General features: G+C 44.8%; 1 protein-coding gene across 1 annotated transcript; it reads left to right on the forward strand.

Annotated features, from left to right (window-relative positions):
- The first annotated feature begins 1,618 nt into the window (after nt 1-1,618).
- sh3bp5b (SH3-domain binding protein 5b (BTK-associated)) lies at nt 1,619-19,281 on the forward strand. Its single transcript, XM_067237427.1, has 9 exons — nt 1,619-1,753; nt 2,368-2,430; nt 4,842-4,970; nt 14,032-14,196; nt 14,391-14,521; nt 15,370-15,412; nt 15,640-15,877; nt 18,283-18,651; nt 19,046-19,281. Exons 1-9 carry the CDS (start codon nt 1,676-1,678, stop codon nt 19,279-19,281), a joined length of 1,452 nt encoding a protein of 483 aa, XP_067093528.1. The 5' UTR covers nt 1,619-1,675.
- Nucleotides 19,282-21,195: the final 1,914 nt, after the last annotated feature.

Raw genomic sequence — 21,195 nt, forward strand, 5'->3', positions numbered from 1 at the left:
ATGAATATTAACTCTTTTTTTTAAAGATACATTTTTTGGGTGACATTCCTGCCTTTATTATTGATGACAGAGACAGTGTGTTTTTGGAGAGGACAGGAAATGTGGGGAGTGAGAGAGAGAGTGAGGGAGAGAGGATGACGCAGTAAAGGGAAAGGGAGTCAAACCCAGGTCACCGCAAGGCCTCAGCCTACATGGTGCGTGCATTAGTCCGGTGACCCACCAAGGCACCCCAAGTTTGAGTTCTCAACTCATAGAATGTATACTGAATCCCTCCACAGCAATGATATGGGGTCTGACAGGGTTATGGGCCTAGCATGGGCCTACAATCCAGTTCATTTTAATAACAGTACAGCCAGCTTTGTCGGGGAACAGGGTTGGATGTGCATTGTCGTTGTCGTAAAGTCACAGAGCTTTTCCTGACTTGCTGATGTGCTTCTTCCGTCTGTTGTGTCCTGTCAGCAGTGTGCGTGAGCCCCTGTAACGAGGCGTCCTGTGTCCTTGAGGAACGCAGACACTCTGTCTGGATACGTTATGCAATTTGTCAAACAATCCCCCTCTGTGGCTCTGCCCCCCACTGCCTCTTTTATCTTCTCTCTGGTGGGCACATGGAATGAAAACATGGATCAAATCGCTGTGCGTGTGTGTGTAGGTGTGTGTGTGTGTGTAGGAACTGTATCATGTGAGCCCTGCAATGTATGCTGAATCCAAATTTTCCATCACAGACCAGGTAACAACTAATATCCAGGCCATGGTTCACCAAGCCAGATCCCAATTCAGTTGCAAGTGTTTTTGTATGACGGTGACTTGTGTGAATGTGTTTCTGCATTTGTGTGTCTCAACCCATCCCATCCATATCTCTCCATCCTATCAGAACAAGGCCAGAGAAAGCTATTTGTGCTCCCTGCCTGCATGGCACTTTCCTAACCCTTACGCACACCTCATCTCTGGAGGAGATCTCTTTATCTGCTAGGGCTAAGAACAAACTGGGCTCTTGACATTGGCCGACGACGTCTCAAGGACCATGAGTCAAGGTGAAAGTACACTGCATCCCATGTCAGTATTAATGAGAATACTTACTTTAACATCTTTGTATATTTTGTAATTGGAATTGGTTAACTAGGAACGTCTTTGTGGGATGACAAATAGGTTATCAATTGGTAATGAGGTCAATATTGCAAGAGGAATCACTCAAGGTCGATGGGCTTGCATGATAACACCTAATAAAAATGACACTAGATTTGTCATCTTGTTCTATGAATTGTTATTTATGTAATTGCAATTGATTGGCTCTATCGAACTGACGTTATTGTTTCGTGAAATGTATAAATAAGTTGCTTTTGCTCCGTTTGCAGTGGGCTGGGTAGAAGAAGGAGGCGTTACTGATTTCACACAATGCTGAAGTCATTTAATCGCCACAGTTCAGCAATCGGCATTGGAGGAGTAAGAGGAGAAGTGAACGCCACATGGATATCTATCAAAACCAAACTAGAAGCCACATTTTTTATTTAGTAAATGAGGCATGTCAGTTTAGAATCGTTAACGTTTGATTGATTATCCACGTTTTTTACATTTGTCCCACGGAGCGTGCGTTCATAGTAGCTCGTGTTCCAATTACAGCGCGTCTGAGGTCTGCTTTGTTCTCATTTTGACAGCGCTCGCTCTGCAACTGTTCACGATGGATATTTCAGATAAGGAACCCCGATCTGATGAAGAGATAGAATATGAAGAGGAAGAAGTTGACCCCAGAATTCAGGTAAGGGTATGATGTTTCGGTTTGGTTCAAATTGAAACGACGCTCAACTGATCAGTCTCTTGTAGGCTAAAACAGCTGAGCAGGTACGCTCACATAGCCCTACAATTTAGATGCCTTCCAGTTTACTTAGTCTATGTAAGCCCATGTGTCTGTCCCCTGATGGACTATATATTTAGGTAACTGACAGTTTGGTTTTATACAAGTCATTATTTGATTTCATGATATTATTTTGATCTACAAATCTGCTTTGAATTAAAGCATCAATTGCAATTCGCAAAATGCACATAGGCCGGCTATACTTGCTTGAATGGACTGTTTAAGATTCCCCTTGCCATGCAACACCATTGACTTGTTGGCAGAATATCACATTATGTACTTAACTCTATACAGATTTATTTATTTTCTGAAGAAGACGGTCAATGCGTTTTAAAACAGGTATAGTGATTGCCTAAACCGTTGCTCTGCTCCCCCCAAAAAGGCCCGTCTAGAATTTCTGTCAAGTTGAACACATTCCAGATGTCTGACTTCCTTCTCTGTAGATACTGTATAGCGTTCCTTTCTCCTGGCACCGACTCCCTCTCTCTTACTCAGCCTCTTCATGTCTTGGTTCACAGGGGGAACTGGAGAAGCTCAATCAGTCCACAGATGACATCAACAGATGTGAGACAGAACTGGAGGTAGGACTGTTTCACATGCATGTGCATGCACACACAAACAAACACGCACACATACGCACAAAGTTTGATTGTCATTGCTTGACCCCTCATCCTATAAACCTGTAGACCCACATCTCCCCACGAATGTGATCTCACACCCGAGATCACATTTGGCAGACACTGACATCCATGAGCGTCAACTTGACGGCTGCCCTTTTTTTTGTATTGCAAGCTAGTCGTTCAGTATATTTTACTAGATTATTTTCTTCAGGCTAGACTTTCTCTTTTCTCTCTCTCGATCTCTCGCTCTCGATCTCTCTCTCTCGCTTGCTCTATGGTTAGTACTATCTCCCAATGCTTTTAACTAGGAAATGTTGACCCCAGTATTGGGAGGAGGTTCACATTTATTGAGGTCAGCAAGGAAGTTCAAGTTGTGTAACCATGTACTTGGGTAACCACGATCTTTGGGTACCTGTAAAACACTAGTATGCATTTCCTGAGGTCAGGTACTTGAGGTATAACTTGAGTGAAAGCATTTAGTATATCTTAGCACACCAACACTATGGCTTGCTGCATACTGTTGTCAGTGAGGTGACTTGGTGTTCCGAGGCTAACTTGCTGATAAGGGAAGATGAGTCATTGTAGCAGCACTGGACCCTGAGGTGTGAGGGACGGATGACGGAGAGAGGAGACAAGAGGAAAAGACACAGGGAAGAGGGCAGGTCAAATTGGGGAGGGAGCGAGGGAACAGAGAGAATAGATATAGAGAGGGATGGAACTGGGGAACAGGAGATGTGCAAAGAGGCCAGAGAGAGTGACATTGAGGAGGAAAGGAAGGCGATGTGGGTTAGCATCGTGAGGGATTATTATAGATTAGTGATTTTAAATCTGATGAGGATGAACAGAGGCAGAAACGGAGGCAGGGGGTCCATCGTGACAGAGGGGAAAAATAGGCGAGCAGCAGTTTGAACGCGTTTCTTTGAATGGCATAGACGGACGTGATCCTATCACAACGAAATACAGTCGCCAGCTGCGAATGACCTTTTTATGTGGACAATCCAGAAGATTCGCACAGCTGCCATAGATGTGCACAGTTATCCTTTGTTGCTACATTCACCTCTCATCCTGAGTTTGAAATACAAAATAGGATGGTGCTTGTCTTCTTCACAGTGGACTCTCTAGACACTGGGGAGGCACAGAGAGTTCATGGAGAGGTCGTTTGTCACGCTGTGCAAGCAGATATCTACTGACCACATCTGTTCTTAGAATTCCGTGCCGACAGTTGCGGTAGTACAGAAATCAAACACAGAGGACCAGTTCAGCGTTAAGCACTAATGTTGAGATAAAACAGCACTTGAGGTGCCAGAAGGAACATATTCTTGACATTTTTCCAGATTAAAAAAGTTTGTTTCAGAACCCCAAAACACAATAATGTAGGGTGTATATTAGCAGGGGCCTTTCAGTCTAGACAAGAAATTCATTAAATATAAAGATTTCAATGTCTAGAATAGTAGTTGACGATGTCCCTTGTAGAACGTGCATACAGCACATTGGTTACTTTCAGGCAGGATTATTGATTTCCTTACATGCCAGTGAGTTACAGGACAATAAATGTCCCCTGCCAGCTGTAAAATGTGTCCTTCCACGACAGGAACCCTTGTCATCAAACTTGTCGCCATGGTCTCATTCAGTATTGTCTCGCATAAAGAATTGATGGAGCATTAAAATATTCAAGACATCCTCAAAACTGAATCTGGTTATGTCTGCTTTTCCGAGTTTGTGTTTTCCAAAAGGTTTTTATTTTGTCTTTACATTGGACGTCATGATGACTCTGTACAGTGCTGGCTGGAATTGAGAAAAAAAACATATTCTGTTATAATATTGTGGAATGTTCTAATTTCATTTTAATTATGTTATATGGCTGGATATGTTTTTAGTTTTCTGAGAACATTTAGCCAATGGTTTCTATACACTACCACTTTGATGGAAGAATGAAAACAGTAGCTTGTTGTGTGTCTCGCTAAAGGTCTGTTGATTCTTCCCTTCGGCGAACAGTTGACCTTTAGAGTGCCCTGTTAATTGGCCAGTTTGCCTGTTTGAAGGCTGTCTGGTTGTAACGACTCCTGTTAACTTGATCAAAGGTTGATGTAATTTCAGGACACTGTCTTTTTCATAGGAACTTAAAAGGATTTAACTGTTGAGTTATTTTTGAGTTTCCTGTGGTTGTTTACAAGGGGCGTTCCATCCTCACAAAAATGACGTCTGAAAAGGAGATCTGTTTTGATTCAATTAGAATTTGATTCTGGGTCAACAACTGTTATAACATCCTGTTTGTTGAATCTGACCAAACAGTTGTATCAACATGATACATTGAATACAACTGGCATTGTAACATAGTAACAACGTTTTATTTTATTTATTATTATCTTAAGGATGCAAGACAGAAGTTCCGCTCGGTGCTGGTGGAAGCGACGGTGAAGCTGGATGAACTTGTCAAGAAGATCGGCAAGGCGGTGGAGGAATCCAAACCCTACTGGGAGGCCAGGAAAGTGGCCAGACAGGTGAGGCACTGTTGGTGTAGAGCGGGTGATGGGAGGGGACAACGAGGAGGCATTAGTTAAGGTGGTGCTGGAGAGGTGTTGACTCCAGGTCGGTCTCATGAGAAACGATTCCTCAGTTGTTAGTACCTCAGCCTGTAGTCCACTGTGTGACTGATGCGCTTAATCCATGGTATCAATCATCTCAATAATCTCTCATCTAGCATCATCAACTGTGGTAGAATAACCTAAATCATTGTCGATTCCCTCAGCTATGTCACCATGCCTGGTAAATCTACCTTGATTAGAGAATAGCCTTTCTCTCATTTACCCAATTGCAGGAATTGAAACCCAATAATGAATTACAGCCCCAAACGAGGGCATCAATCAGCTGTAGCCCATTTTAGACAGCTTGAGGGAGATGCGATGTCACTTCCCTATAAAGCAGAGTCGGAGCTATTGTAGGAGTCTGTGCTGCTTCCACCTGCTCGTCTAGATAAGTGCCCATGCAGCTGTAAAGGCTTGTGGGGGAACTGAGCGCGGCGTGAAAAGGATTTAAAAGGCTGACAATCCTGCCGTGCAGTTTGTTTCCTCCTCCATCCTGTGGCTGTGCATCAGGGCATTGTGTTGGCAGACGTTTTTATATTCATTGACAGAACTGACAAAACTTCTGCACTGCAATTTCTTTAACATTTAACTTTTGACTTTGTGTCTTCTGAATTTTCATGTATGTTTACAAAATCTTTCAGTTTAGTTTCTACTCAGTTATATAATACCAATGACATACAGCTCTGTAAAACATTGAGACCACTGCACCTTTTAAAAAAAGTTGAGAAAGACAATTTTGAGTGAGGAACAGAAGGTTAAAATTTAAGTGGCCACTGCAAATATTAACCGTATGTTCCTCACTCAAAATTGTCCTTCTCAACTTTTTTTAAATTAAAGAAAAAAGTGCAGTGGGTCTCATGGTTGATGGACATGGTTCTTCTGTCTGGCTGGAAGGTTAACCTGTTGGCTCTGTCCATCCCTTGTGGCTCCGTGAGAGTTAAGAGTTAAGTCACACTCCACAGATTAAGAATTGAAATGTGGGGAAAATGGGAGTCAAGGTGGCTGAGCTGTTAGGGAATTGGGCTAGTAATCCAAAGGTTGCTGGTTCGATTCCCGGCTGTGCCAAATGACGTTGTGTCCTTGGGCAAGGCACTTCACCCTACTTGCCTCGGGGAGAATGTCCATGTACTTACTATAAGTCGTTCTGGATAAGAGCGTCTGCTAAATGACAATGTAAATGTAAATGGAATGTAAATGTGTAACCTCCACTGGTCCGTCTTGCTCTCGTACAGAGACCAGACTGGAAGGGAGCTCATCAAGGACTCCCTGTCTCAGTCAATACTTTTGCAGAAACAAATGGTAGAATATAAAGATAGGACTTAAGTTTAGTTTACAGAACTGAAAAGTATGTATTAATGAACTACACTAGACGTTGTGTTTCTGTCATCTGTTTTCTTTAACCTAAAAGTCTGTATCTCTGCATCAGTGGCGTTCCCCCTCCCCCATCAGACTGTTCTTCTCTGCCGTCCCCCGCCGCCGCCCTCCATCTGTCTTTCAGACGTCTCCAACATGGACGGTCAATCTCGCTCGCTTGTCCTCAATGGCAGAGTGCTCAGGAGAACATGCTGAACCAGGAAATATTATAGCTGTGGAAACGTGTTTCAGTCGAGAATATTTAGGACAAATAGTGTAATGTGTCGTTGCAGCTGCTGCAGTGGAGAGACGAAAGGGATAAGCATCCTGCAGACGCCCTCAAACATAGAAATATGTTCTTGTCAAAGAAAATAATTCTTAATTTGGATGTGTTTTCCCAAAGGATGGAATTGGCGGTCTACAGAAAGCATTCCAAATTTCTATAATCAATTTTCCGTCTGTAAGTCATCTCCTATTTCTTAAAATGACATAAACAAAAGTTTATTTTGATTGAACCATTTCAAATTTAATCAAGAAGATTCCACAGAGCAGGAATCATTTGTTCAAGGGAGACTAAGTCTGGATGGAAACCTCCAGGGCAGAGGCTAGTAGATGTGATGCGCATGCACACACACACACACACCACAGTCATTATCGATTAGACGGTGCGGTTGGTACCGTTAGATTACAAAGCTGTCGGAGGTGAAACTGATCGGTGCTTTGGACGCAGTGGGGCATTAAATGCCAGACGTCTCATCGCGGTGGATGAGTTCATCAGCTTCTTGGTTGACTGGAGCCCTTCACCAAACAGCAGCCTCACATCCATTACGCAGCACAAACACATCGACTCGCTGGCTTCTTGTCTTTTCTTCTTTTTTTTTTATCATTCCACAATTCTACCTTTCTCTGTTCTTGTGTTCTTTGTTAGTGATTGTGCACGCCCACAACATCGACCCTGAATCGCTGTTGACCCTGTTTTAAGAGAGAACCCCCTCCCTACCATCTCCCTCGCTCCCGCTCTCTTTCTTCCTCTGTCTTTGTTGTTTTAAAGTGGACAAGCAACTGCATGTTATTTGCCATAGGAGGCGTAAGATAAGCTAACGCAGGGAGTGGGCTGAGGTGGAGAAATGACTAACCTTGACATGAGCTGGTGGCCATTCAGCTGAGCTGTGTTGCGTAACCCAGCGGTTTGGTTCTCATTGATCAAGGATCATGTGACATTAGAAGTGGTTCATTTGCGAGGCCCCCACAAGGTTTCTTGTGGCTTGAGTGCACCACATTTTGAGGCTTCACATGCCGACTCTTGAGGTTCTACATCTGCTTGGTCATGGCTAGTGTTACACTTTCAAAAGTTGTTTTCCCCTTTTTTCGTTCTTGACTTATGAGATATGCATGTGCTCATTCCATTTTCACCTCAGCCGTGCAGAATGTGGGTTGAAGAGAAGTAGGCCACTCCGTTTTCTAGGGAGGGTGTTTTTTTTCCCGGTGTGCTCTCTGGATTCAAGGACCCTCTCTTCAGACTTCATGATACAAGGCGTTTTCTGTATGGCATGTGTTTGATGAAGAAGCCCAATTGGATCACTTTTCACATCAAACGCAAAATCCTTTGATGTGAATGTGTCGTGGAGGGTGTGTAGCTGTTTGTAACTCTTGCTCTGTTTTGGCACCAGAGCCAAGTAGGAAAACAATATTTTGATACTGGTTTGCCACTAGGTTTTGTCACATAAAAAAAAAATAATAATATCCGGAATAAGGTATGACAAGTCTGTGTGTGTGTATTGAGGTTAGGAGAGGGAGACAGAACTAATGTGTCATGGCGTCCCTGTAAAAGGGAAGGTTTTTCAGGTTGGGCCATCTGCACCTCCCCCCATCCCCCTCTATCACGGTCTGTTACCGCCGGTAATCACTGAACAAGCTACTGAGCTCACTGTCAAGGCCACCCCGGCCCCTCAGTCTCATCTAACTGCATTGTGTCGAGAGAGAGAGAGAGAGAGAGAGAGAGAGAGAGAGAGAGAGAGAGAGAGAATGGGTGGAGGGGAAGACCTGGCGGCTGAAGAGACTGCGAGAGAGACGGGAAAGAGATGAGGATGTTTGCTCTCTCACAGCAAAAGGAGACAACGGTCTGTCCTTCCGTCCAAGAGATTCACTCCGCCTAGGCCATGATGACACCATGAAACCGACCAGATGTGGGGCTTAGTGGATTTCGAAGGGGGTGGGTAGACTTTGAGTTCAAACTGAGCAGTTGAGAAAATCATTCACGCATTTGAGAGGATGATCCTCTAGATTTGGCGGGGATGCGAGGGAGGGATGGCGAGGGAGGGATGTATTGGACAGGTCTCTGGCTCCGAGTCAACAGGCGCTTGGAGCCAAGATGGAGATCCTGTTTCCCTGCATCATTCCTCAGGCGGACCCTGTGACTTGTTACACTGCAGAACAATCAAAGCCTGAAATTGGGGGCACAACCGCATTCTCGCGGAGCGCCAAATCAATACGCTGTTGTGTTTTGGGTTTTCCTCGTCCCAAACTATTGTAATCATTCTAAATTTCAATGGTCTGACTTTCGCTGTGAGAAGACCTTTGGCGCTCTCATGCTGTGGATTCATTGGAGAAAATGTCCCCTGTGTATCAGACGATCTCCTTTGCCACCAAGCTAGTCTTGTTTATAGCAGAAAAACTGGTGAAAAAAACTAGTCAATTCTGAGGGAACGTTACCAAGGTCAAGAGACCATCTGTGACCTCCATGATCACAGTCTGTCTGCCTCTCCATCCTCCTTTTTCAGTGTCTCTCTCCATCTCTCCCCTGTGGAGGTCTTGGCAGGGATTGCAAAGAGAAAAGGGCCATGAGGCCCAGGTCTAAGGCGGGGATGGATGGATGGATGGAAATGAGGTAGTGGCCATCTGCTGTGTCTTTGCTCTTGTCTCTTGTGGTGTAGGTGCATTGCGCATGTACCTTTTTTAGATGTCCAGACTACCGTGTCCTTGTCCATGCTCACACTGGTCAGTCCATGGTTACGTAACTCCCTCTGGTAACACACAACAGGCGCAGCTGGAAGGGCCGTCAGCACTAGAATGACATTGCTTCTATTGTGGATGCACGCCTATTGTTCTGTCCTTCAGTAAAGTGTGTGTGTGTGTTTTTAACTGTTCAACTGTTCTCCATGTCCTCATCCATGGAGTAAGAATTGTCCTTCAACTCAGTCAGAAACAAAAAGCTACTTATCAACCCTCCCCCTTCCACTGCCCAGAATTCACTGCAGCATTGCAAGCATGGTCATTAAATCCCTGAGGATGGAGTGATGGGTAACCCATGGATGTTGATGGCAAGTGGTGCTTCAGACTGTAGTATTCGATGTGGACTCGAGCACTGACGTAAATCCTATGTCGAGTGTCCCCACTTGGAATTGGAAGCGTCCTTCAGCAGACTACAAGGCAGTGTAGGAGTTGTTTTTTTAAATGATATGTATCTTAACTGTGTGTGTGTGTGTGTGTGCGCACGTGCACATGCACGTTCTCAAGAACTGGGTACTGTACTGAGATTTCAATGTGGCAGGTGTTTTGCTCAGTACCCAAGCACATGCAGTGTCGAGTGTGAAGTTGTGTGGATTCGCGGTAAACAAATGGTGTTCGCCATCATGGGAGTCAGGTGGCTGAGCGGTTAGGGAAGCGGGCTAGTAATCTGAAGGTTGCCAGTTCGATTCCCCGGTTGTGTGAAATGACGTTGTGTCCTTGGGCAAGGCACTTCACCCTACTTGCCTCGGGGAGAATGTCCCTGTACTTACTGTAAGTCGCTCTGGATAAGAGCGTCTGCTAAATGACTAAATGTAAATGTAAATGTTGAGCTGGACTAAGACATGGAGCCATGGATCACTCCATTATGGTATCCTCCCGTGTGGCAGGATACGCTCCGGGACCCACCCCACTTGCCAGATCATAGAAGTATATCATACAGGTGCTGCACTAGTTGAACTGATGATGCAGAAATTAGGAGTTGGTTGGTCAAAGGTTAGACCATGTCTAGACTGTTGGCGTCAGCAGTGCTCACACGTGTAAGGAAGGTGGATTCAAGACCAGGCATGTGTGTATTAAGAAGCCTGGCTATGGTCTGGAAACGATTTACTTGAGGCAACTCTTAGATTGGTTTAGTGGTGAATGTGATATGGAGGACATCTTGGTTCCAAACCTGACAGCCAGTTTAAGTCCAGCTGAATGATGTCCTAACCAGTACATATAAATACAATTAAAAGGTAGTTAAGGTGTGTGAACAAGTCTGACAAGAACACTCTTTAAACTGCAGAGTTATCATTTGTGGCCTCGTTTTCTAATGGCTGCACATTAGACCTGTATCCAGGTCAGTCTGTATTACATCGGAGCGGAAAGCCAGAAACGATCCTCCTCTTCTGGATTCATGTGTGGTCGAGCGACGTCTTCAGGATCAGTTGTACCCCGGTCTCTGGCTAAATCTAGGGCAGTCACAATTTGTTTGCATGTTACTCAGAGAAGTCTCAGTTAAGGCCAACCAAGCATGACGGGAGACCTTGAGATAAGTTTATGCTAAATTGTTGAACTGCAACATAAAAGGCCTTTGCAATTCAATCTTGCTCTTCTCTTCCTTTCAAATAAGATTAATTGCCCGGTTTAATTGAAGGATGGATTTGAATCACCTAATACTCTGAGAACGTGTCTGGGTCTCTTTTGAAAGCCGATACTTTTCCCGTTACGATGATTAGGACTAATGATTATGCTGTGAAGTTGGCGGATGGTGAAATGCTGGTGTTTGAAGTCGGTGCACGTCTTGTTTTCTTTTTAATACTGAAGTCACATTGAAGGCGTGAAGATTTCACAAGGCTTTACATATCAAAGCCCCCCTCTTCTCAAATGCAATTTCCACAGGGGCAAGAAGAAATGTAGGCAAATGGTTATCTGAACATGTGCCTGTTAAGTTAAATGTGCCAGTGGATTCTCTTTTAGAGCTCTACAAAGCATGAACGAGAGCTGTGAATAATGTAGGGGGCTTTGGGAGCGAGAGCTGATTTTCTTATGCACAGAGAGAAACCATTGCCGTATTTAAAGTTCGACTTGACTTATATTTCTGTATATGCGGGGGTGAGCTTGTTTGCATAACATTTGCATAGGCTTCTGATGAGAGAAGTTCCTCTGTGATTACTGAGAAGTGAGAAATAACTCTGCTCGATCTCATGATCTTTTAATATAGAAAGCAGCAGAAAATGCAGAAGTGATCCGTCATGGTATATTAACATTGAACAAGTGGAGTCTGGTTGGAGTTCCTTACATAGAAGTAGTAGCCTAACTGAATATGGACATGACCAAATCAAACTGGTATGCAGGGGCATTTCTGGCTGCTTCTGATGGTCAATCCAGTGATTTATACTCTCTCCTCAATCAATCACTCCTCCTCATCAATTCAAAATCTATCATAGCCTCGTCATCATTTACCCCTTTTTCTGCACAATTCCATCAAGCTGACAGTCCCATCCCCTCTCTTCATATCTAGCCTCTCTATTCCTTTGCTAATGCCAACACCAGGCTTGGAGGCGCTAGTTTCTGTGAAATGGCCAAGATCTGCTGATATCCCTTTTCTGAAACGGTGATCTACTCTCCAGAACATTCCTACCAAATTCAATTAGATGCATGCTTAAGTCAACCCACAAAACCTATTTGGAATATACAGTTGCGGAACCAAACGCAGTATTGTACATGCTCGTGCAGACGTCATTAGTCAAGAGACCGTATCTGTCCCATCTGCGCTTTCCAGATCAGGCGAATAGTCTTTTTTTTTTTATTGTAGAACCAGTCCTAGCAGATTAGATTAGACGTGCCTGCTTACAGAGGGGCTTCACAAACGACCGTGCCATGATAACGTAGACACGTTTGCTCAGCATCTTCTCCAAGCCTTATAAAACATGTAGGGGTTTCTGAGGGAATGATTATGCATGTGCTTACCGAGGGAGAGGGATTGAGATTGGGGACAGAGAGAAGGGCACGTGTCGGTTTGTGCATCTCGTGACAAACGTGACAGCCTGCTTTTTGCGGGGGGGGGGATCAGAGATGAAAAGGCCCTTGATTCCCCCGGAGCATCAAGCTTAGGACTCATATTCACTTTATACTATAGGCTATGTGTGTGGATCTCTACAACATGAGTTGAATTGAACTCTGTCACATGAATATTCATGTGGGGACTACATGTAATGCGAAGATCAAAAGTTGTTCTAGACAGTGCTGGGTTTGGTTTGTTATCACAAGGCAGATGCTATTTGGTTGGTGCGGAGCTGGCACCTGGAAGGTGTTAATTAATGACCTAATTAACAATGGTACGGAAATGTTGTCTGAAGGTCAAACGACGTTGGATAGCAGATTTGTAACTATCAGAGACAAATGCCACAGACCTAAAAGGACCTCCATAATCCCACCCCCTCCAAAAAGAAAAAATATTTTTCTCTCTGACACGTCCAAATATGTTTTTGTGGCACTATGCTTGTTTGCATGGATCTCCAACCACAGATTTAAAAATATCTATAAAAACCTCCCAAAACTTTACTATCACAAAATATGTTGTGATTACATTATTTGTGAAGAAGCAATTTTGTTTTCAGTGGCTTAGTCAGGGTGTTTCTTGTTTTAAGATGTCAACAGTAATGTCCCAATAAAATAGGTAGGCAACCACACACCCACTCATAGTTACACAGCTCAAATCACTGCTTGTTGGGGCAAAGCTTTGAGTCAACGTTTTTTTGCCACGGAGCAAAAGGAGCTTAGCGCATTAGCGTTAGCTATGGGTCGTTTTCTGTCAGTCTCTCTAACCGACAGCTTAAAGTGCAGAAACGGTAAAGGATTAGCGCTCTGCTGCTTTTCGCATCTCGCACATACAGGAATTTTCTTTTTTAACTTCCTTTCAAGATTTGACCCAGTTGTGTGGAACTTCAAGATACTTTTACATCTGTTTTCTATTTTATATATCAAGGAATATATTTCGTATATTTCATTTTGGATACTTCTGTCAACTTGAGTGTGTGTGAGAGTGCTTCGAAACCTTTCGGATCTGTGGCATCTGCTGTCAGAAGTACCCAAATCTTCTATTTGATATTGGCCATTATGGTTGTTCTGACAGCACTCAATTAGAAAGGCTAATTCCTTGTCCTGTGCAGTACATTTAGTCATTTAGCAGACGCTCTTATCCAGAGCGACTTACAGTAAGTACAGGGACATTCCCCTGAGGCAAGTACGGTGAAGTGCCTTGCCCAAGGACACAACGTCAGTTGGCATGACCGGGAATCGAACTGGCAACCTTCGGATTACTAGCCCGCAGTAAGCACTGTACCTAGCTCTGGACAGCTGGCAGTTGGTGCAGGAGGTCAACCCCCATAGCCAGACAAAGGCCTAGTTATTCGCTTGTTTTGACAGAAAGCTTGGCTGCTGGCAGTGTTTTGGCCTCTTGTGGTCCACGTCTGGCAGACTTAATCCCCCTACCTGTTGCCCAGGTCCAATTTGACCCCCCCCCCCCCCGTCACCTGGCTTCCCAGCCCATCTCACAGCATGTCTGACAGTGTCTCTCTCCCCTTTCCCCAGACTCGGCATGTCTGACAGTGTCTCTCTCCCCGTTCCCCAGACTCAGCTGGAGGCCCAGAGGGCCACCCAGGACTTCCAGAGAGCCACGGAGGTGTTGCGGGCAGCCAAGGAGACCATCGCCCTGGCAGAGCAGAGGCTGTTGGAGGAAGACAACAGGCAGTTTGACTCGGCGTGGCAGGAGATGCTCAACCACGCCACCCAGAGGGTGAGGACAACATAGCAGCCTGGGGGCGGGGGGGGGGGGGGGGGCGTCGTACATCCTGTCTGATTTGCATCTTAGATGAGGGGGCCTACGTTATACCTGCGTTTCCATGTTGACCCAAATGCACCCACGCAAAGTGCTGACTCCATAGAGGAATGCTGCACTCGAGCTTGAGGTTTCCGATTGGCCCGTTGCAGGTGATGGACGCGGAGCACACCAAGACGAGGGGTGAGCTGGTGCACAAGGAGACGGCGGCCAAGTACACGGCGGCCATGGGCCGCATGAAACAGCTGGAGAAGAAACTCAAACGCACCATCAGCAAGTCCAAGTGAGTGTCCAGTCTGTGTCGCTGCGTACAAACGGAGCACAAAGTGTAAACGGACCACGCTGCCTGGTTTTCGACCACATTGCCATCTCGCATCCCTCGTGGTGCTTCTGACGACTTTAGTGAAACCAGAGCAGCCTGCTCCATGGGATATCCGCATTTTATGTCGCCCCGTCAATAAAGTCAGGTGCTTTAAGGGGAAGTTTACTTAAGTGATACCTTCACATGATGTTCCTCTTGTCAGGAACATGGACTATCATTTGTTTTCACTTACAATGCTTTGACCTCGACGGACAAAACACGACGTAACATGAGAATGGTGATAATAATATGCACTGTAGTGCAGTCCTCCACTTCTTGGCATTGACCTTTTGAATCTTTTGATGATTCATGTGATCTTGAGTATTCCTCTTGAAAATACCTCAGTCCTTGTCAATCTACTGTATGGCTTTGAATGAGCCATTCAACGTATACCCAAGTCCCTCTGTAAGCCCCTGTGCACACGCTAAAGATGTGTGTGAAGGGAGGAGCATTGAAATGTTTCCCAGATGTGGTGAGTGAAAACACATGGTAGCCCATTAGAACAGAATAGGATTGTATCAGTAGTCACACAGAAGACAACTGTGAAGTCATTTGTGCAATGTCAAGTGCAGCTAGCTAGCAAGACTGGCCGTTTCTTGCCTGAGCTCTGGATTGGTGCGTTATTCACAGTTGGCTATTGTAATGCAAACCCCCCTCCTCCCTATCTCACGCAGTTGCCATAGTGATGTCTTGCAGTACAGTGATCCTCAGAGTTGTTTGCTTTCACTCTAATCATTCTCCCTCCCTCCCCCTTCCCTCCCCTCCCACAGGCCGTACTTTGAATTGAAGGCAAAGTACTACCTGCAACTTGAGGTATGTGTGAACGAAGTATGGGTTGTAATTTAGCAAGTTTTTATTGTCATTTTTTGTTTACCTGAAGAGACACTTTGGCTTTTTATAATTTAACTGTTGTGACCCAGGTCAGCTGCCTTTGACTTTGACCAAATGTCCATGTAATGTCAAGTCTGAACCAGATTTAGTGTGCGCGCGCATGCGTACCTGCCCTAACAAGTCCCGCCTCTCTCCTTGCCTTCCTCCAGCACCTGAAGAAGAACGTGGATGACCTGCAGGCCAAGCTGTCGCAGGCCAAATGTGAATACAAGACTGCCCTGAAGAACCTGGAGATGATCTCCGATGAAATCCACCAGCGCCGACGCAGCTCCGCCATGGGGCCGCGAGGCCGCGGCGTGGGCGCCGAGGGCGACAGCGTCTCCGGGGACGACAGCGTCTCCGGGGACGACATCACTAACTTCAAGATGGAGTCGGATGGTATCTCCAGTGAGTATAAAGAGAGGATGAGAGTGGCTAAACGCCTACCGGAACCTTCCGGAGAGCTCCTACATAACATGTCAAGCTTGGATGTTCGCACAACATCCTTGGTTTTCCCTCATAAAGATCTATTAGGTTAGGTTATTTACCACAACACATTTAGCATCTCCTTTGCTCTACCAAAGAAAACCCCCCACAGTTTGGGCCAGGGATGGACTTGCGACTGGGCATTGGTTAATTTATATTGGCCAAATTACATTTCCACCAATGTAGTGCCGATAACAAATGTCAATTCATCCCAAAATAGAATGCGTTCTAGAGTTGTCTATGCTTAGCTTCTCAATAAGTGCAATGACGTAGGACACCCTTTGATGGGTGTCTCTTTAAAATCAATTATTGTTGTTGTTTGTCTGATGCATGATCTCCAGTGGTATAACACACGCACACACGTTCATCAACACACAGTACAGACCTTGTTGTTGATGCTGTGTTTTTGTAACCCTTCATCAGAATCCTTTGAAAACCTGATTATTTCATTTACTTAATCCTTGTGTTATCTTCGGGTCATTCTGACCCATCAGTCATTGTGACCCACCGTCATATTGCGACAACTTTACCGCATACAAAAACAAAGTGAAGCATTTTCTTTTAACCGTTGGGCTGTCTCAGACCCCCCACATTGCGAAGGTTAAAAGAAAATTAATTTTAGTTGTTTTAGTATTGGGTAAAATTGGGTAAACACAACGATGGTTCGTTATGAACCTTTGGGTCATGTGACCCGAAGGCAGCACGAGGGTTAAAGGCACATGCATACCTCCGATGGAGGACCTATGGGCTACTCGACACACAAATATATTTTGTTTCTACATAGGGACGCATTTTGTATGTTTTCTTTTAAGGGTGGCTTCCAAGAGTCTTAAGACAACGTAAGATAACAACAACCTTATCCCTGGATCTTTTAGGCCAACATGTCAGTATTACGAGTGTGATGGAATTGAGGCCGAGTAGATGTGTGCGTCACAGATCAGAGTTCACTTCCCTGTGCTTGTGAATTATGGGTTATTTTATGTTACCATAGGAACAGTCCGTCAAGCCTTTGGCTGATTCAACGCTGACCCCATTGGCTTAGACAGCAGGCACATTTATTGCTGTTGAGAGTTGACCTACAACAAAATGTGCTGTATTTGCTCATTTGGCTTTTAGGAGTTGCTATAAAGTGTGTTTGCGTGTGCTTGTGCAGAAATGCAATCGCTAATACATTTTGACGACCTAGAATACCATTATATAAAACCTCCCATCAAGGTCAATGAACATACCACGGCCATGATTCATAGTTTTTTTTTATTTCTTACTTTTTCTATGGTATGTGACACTCGTGACATCTACAAGGAAAAGAGATTGAGTTGAAGTGGTTTGTCTCAATACTCCCTTTTCATGTCAGTGTACAGGATTCATGCCTGCACTGTTTTACAGTCACTCATTCCCCTCACCTTCTCAACCTCCTTTTCATCTCCCTGCCTTTGTATCCTTCTCTTAGTAGTAAGTAAGTACATTTATAAAGCACACTCTTACACAGCAAGACTGACCGAGGTGCCGAACAACAGAACAAAAAATAATAATAGTAATAATTTAAAAAAAAGACATCATAAAATACATAGTAGAAACAAAATGCAAACAGTCAATAACAGTAAAATAAGTAACATCACAACAGTAGTGCGAAACGCTAGTGCATATAAGTGTGTTTTAAGTTGGGGTTAAAAACAGACAGTGAAGGAGCCTGCCTGATAGAAAGGGGAAGTTGATTCCACAGCCTAGGACCAGCAACTGCAAAGGCTCTATCACCTGTACGTTTACAGCGTGACCGGGGAGTGTACAAAAGTAGCTTGCCCGCAGACCTCAGTGACCTAATGGGTGCGTGTAATTGTAAGAGTTCCGAGATTTACGAAGGGGCCTGTCCATTAAATGCTTTAAAAACAACCAATAACATTTTAAAATGTATTCTGTACTGGATAGGAAGCCAGTGCAAAGAGGCAAAGACTGGGGTAATGTGGTCAAACTTCCTAGTGGATGATAAAATTCTGGCAGCAGCATTCTGCACCATCTGAAGACGGGAGAGTGAGGACTGGGGGAGACCATCATAAAGGGAATTACAGTAATCTAAACTTGAGATGATAAAAGCATGAATGACAGTTTCAAGGTCTTTAAAAACAATGCAGATTTAAACTTAGAAATCAGTCGTAACTGTTCTCTTACCGTGTCTTTCTCTCTCTCCCTCCCTTTCAAACTTTTCACCTTTCTTCTCCATGCTTTCCCTGCCTTCTTTGAAGGTCTGTACTGTACTCAATAAAGGTGTGTTAAATTAAACATGCATTTTGTCTCTGTCTCTCTTTCTCTTTGTCCCCCTCCCTCTGCAGTGACCTCAGAGTCCTTCGAGGATGAGACGTGTAGCAGCGCCATGTCAGAGGAAGACTCCGAGACCCGGTCCACTTGCAGCTTAGGCTCCTCCCCCAGCACCCCCCAGGACCTGCTCTCGCCGTGCCCCTTCGCCAGCTCCTCCTCCTCGCCCGCCTCCTCCCCCAGCACCCCCCAGGACCTCCTCTCGCCCTGTCCCTTCGCCAGCTCCTCCTCCTCTACGTCCTCCTCCCCTGCTCCGTCCTCGCGCCCCTGCAGCCTGGACCTGACCAGCCCCGTGTCGCTCTCCGACTTCGGCCTCATCTCGCCAGTGCTGGGACCTCGTAGCGAGTGCAGTGGGGCATCTTCACCCGAGTGTGACATGGAAAGAGGTGTGTGTGTGTTTGAAACAGAGCCTAGAGAGCATAAAGAGGTGGATTGTGTGTGTGTGTGTGTATTCACTGAGACGTATGGTCCAGGGCTACCTACCTGACACACACCCACACCAGAGGAGAGGCTTGTTCATCAAACTGACAGCCAGCTAAGCACTTCCCTAAGAGCAGGTGTAGGGACACGAGATGGCCATGCCTCTGGAGAACACATCCAGATCTCAGCTGGGTCTCGGAGCCTTTGGAAACGGGTCACCATAATTCAGCCAGACACGGAATAGGGAGGAAAAGAGGAAATTGTGTGTGCGTGTGTATTTCAACCAAATGTGTGTGTGTGTGTATAGTAATTTATTTTCTTTGATGGATACCTTGCTCATCCTGAATTCCTCTGGTCCAGGTGATAGAGCTGAAGGGGCGGAGGGAGAGCTCGACAACTCTCTCAACAACAACAACCACTCCAGCAACGCCTCCAACAGCCGAACCAGGAAGGCCACCAGCCTGGAAGGCCGTTTCAGCTTCCTCAACCTCCGACGCCCTCGCAATGACGGCGCCAAGAACGTTGAACGCGACCGCCAAAGCTGCTTGCCCACCTCCAACCCCACCCAGACCGGGGTCTTGGTCAACGGGGTGTAAGAAGTGGCAGATGAGGAAGTTTCCGAAGTTTCTTCCATCCATTCAATCCATTTTTGGATTAATTAAGAAGAAATGGAAGAAGATTCAATCGACTTTCTCTCCTCTTCTCTCGCTCCATCCTGCTGCTCATCAGTGCCAACAAAATGGGTTTCCAGACATTGTGCATGCCCACCACCCCTCCTGTCAACAATCCATACCCCACACATTCCCCTCTACCCTAGGACACACACTGAGCGACTAAGCTACACCGCAGAGACAACTCTGAAAACTGTCCTTACCCATCTATGGACACCTGTAAATGTGGACTACTTGGAACTTCAACAGCCCAGAATATCTACCTTAAATGTCTTTTTTTTTTACCTAGTGAAAAAAATGAAATTGAATTGCTGAATCCCCTGATAGGTGATGTTGAGGGATGAAATGTTTTTGTAAGTGTGTATGGACCAATAAGGAATGACTGAAAGAGCTTCTGATGTTCAGGATCTGCTACTGTACACGTTGTTTAGTGCCTAGTCAGATTTAAAAGACTTGTGCTAGTGTGTAGGGTATTTGTGAGTCCATGGCGTGTTCCAATACTTTGAGATGGCTTACTATGCTCGTCTCTTATTTCTGTTTGGCCATTGATGTTTGGAATTGGCTCCTGTAGCATCCTACTGGGGAACAATATACATTTTGAGCAACTTCCTCCACTTTTCATGGCTAGCTAAGACAAACCTACAGAATTGCAGTGGTCACGTAGGGAAGGAGATTAGAGAAGTCAACTTTTGCATATGGGAATGCAGCTTGTTTTTTTCTCTCCTGTGATCACTCTATAGTCTGTGTGTACAAATGTAATGTTATATATTGGTGTGTGTTACTCCTGTCGTTTTGGTGTGAAATAAGGTTAGACGTTTGAACAGTCCCTCTCGTAGCTGTATTTTACCAGTGGGTGGTGTTATGGTAGAATATCTTTCCACAGCTTATGTGCCTGTTTTTCAGAAGTCAAATAAACATATGCTCACTGCACATTTACAATTATTACAGTATGCCAACTAACTTTTGATATTTTTCCCCATGCTTACATCTGCTAGGTGTGGAGTTCATTTAAATACATTGCTGCCCTCTTTGATAAATGTAATCAGTATTAAGAACGGGTTAAAGTAGGCTACCATCTTAAAGTATTACATAAATATGTAAACTAAACGTTGTAGGTGATGTAGATGTCACTAATCCGAAAAGTATGAAGTTTACAAATATCTGACTTTATAGTTGGCATGACTACTAATAGGATAACTGACTCATTAACGTTTCGATGCAAAACTATGCAAGTAGCGGACTTAAAGCCGTTCGCGCAACATCCAACCCCTCTGATCTTGTTTGTGCAGCCACTGTACAAAAACTCCCAGCGTTAGCAACTTTAGAATTAGACATGGTGGCCATATGGAGCTACAGATGACGTACACCATGCAACCGCTAACAAAGATTAGCCACAGTGTCTAGAGCAGTGGCACTACTTTATAAAAGGAGGATTGATGCTAACACCCAAGTAACGCAGATGAACTGATAGCAAAATAAGTAGTAGAAGCCTGCCGTTCATCTATGCCATGTTAGATCAGTAGTTTATATTGAAAACCACAATGTTTAAAGACCTTTGACATTCGAGGAGAAGGCGACCTCTTGGGCATAGGATTTAAACTACCAAACGTGTATATGGTGAACGTGCCAAAGGTTTGAATATATTATAAATGTACATTTATTTTAAAATGAGAAATGGCATCCTAAAAACAAGGGCATGTCTGCAAGGTGACGGTGAATTACTCATACGATTTGTCCCCGGCATCAAGGGACAACGGTAGGTTTGTGTGCAAGACGAAAACACTGCACTCAGCAAAACACACACACACACAGACACACACACACAACGGGTCAAGAAAG

This window comes from Osmerus mordax, chromosome 6 (genome assembly GCF_038355195.1).
Source record: "Osmerus mordax isolate fOsmMor3 chromosome 6, fOsmMor3.pri, whole genome shotgun sequence".
Classification (NCBI taxonomy): domain Eukaryota; kingdom Metazoa; phylum Chordata; class Actinopteri; order Osmeriformes; family Osmeridae; genus Osmerus; species Osmerus mordax.

Bases quoted from the DNA above. Each gene is read 5' to 3' on its own strand.
- sh3bp5b (XM_067237427.1), top strand. From the start codon at position 1,676: ATGGATATTTCAGATAAGGAACCCCGATCTGATGAAGAGATAGAATAT. The intron at 4,971-14,031 runs GTGAGGCACTGT...CCCGTTCCCCAG, and splicing joins CCAGGAAAGTGGCCAGACAG to ACTCAGCTGGAGGCCCAGAG. The intron at 15,413-15,639 runs GTATGTGTGAAC...GCCTTCCTCCAG, and splicing joins AGTACTACCTGCAACTTGAG to CACCTGAAGAAGAACGTGGA.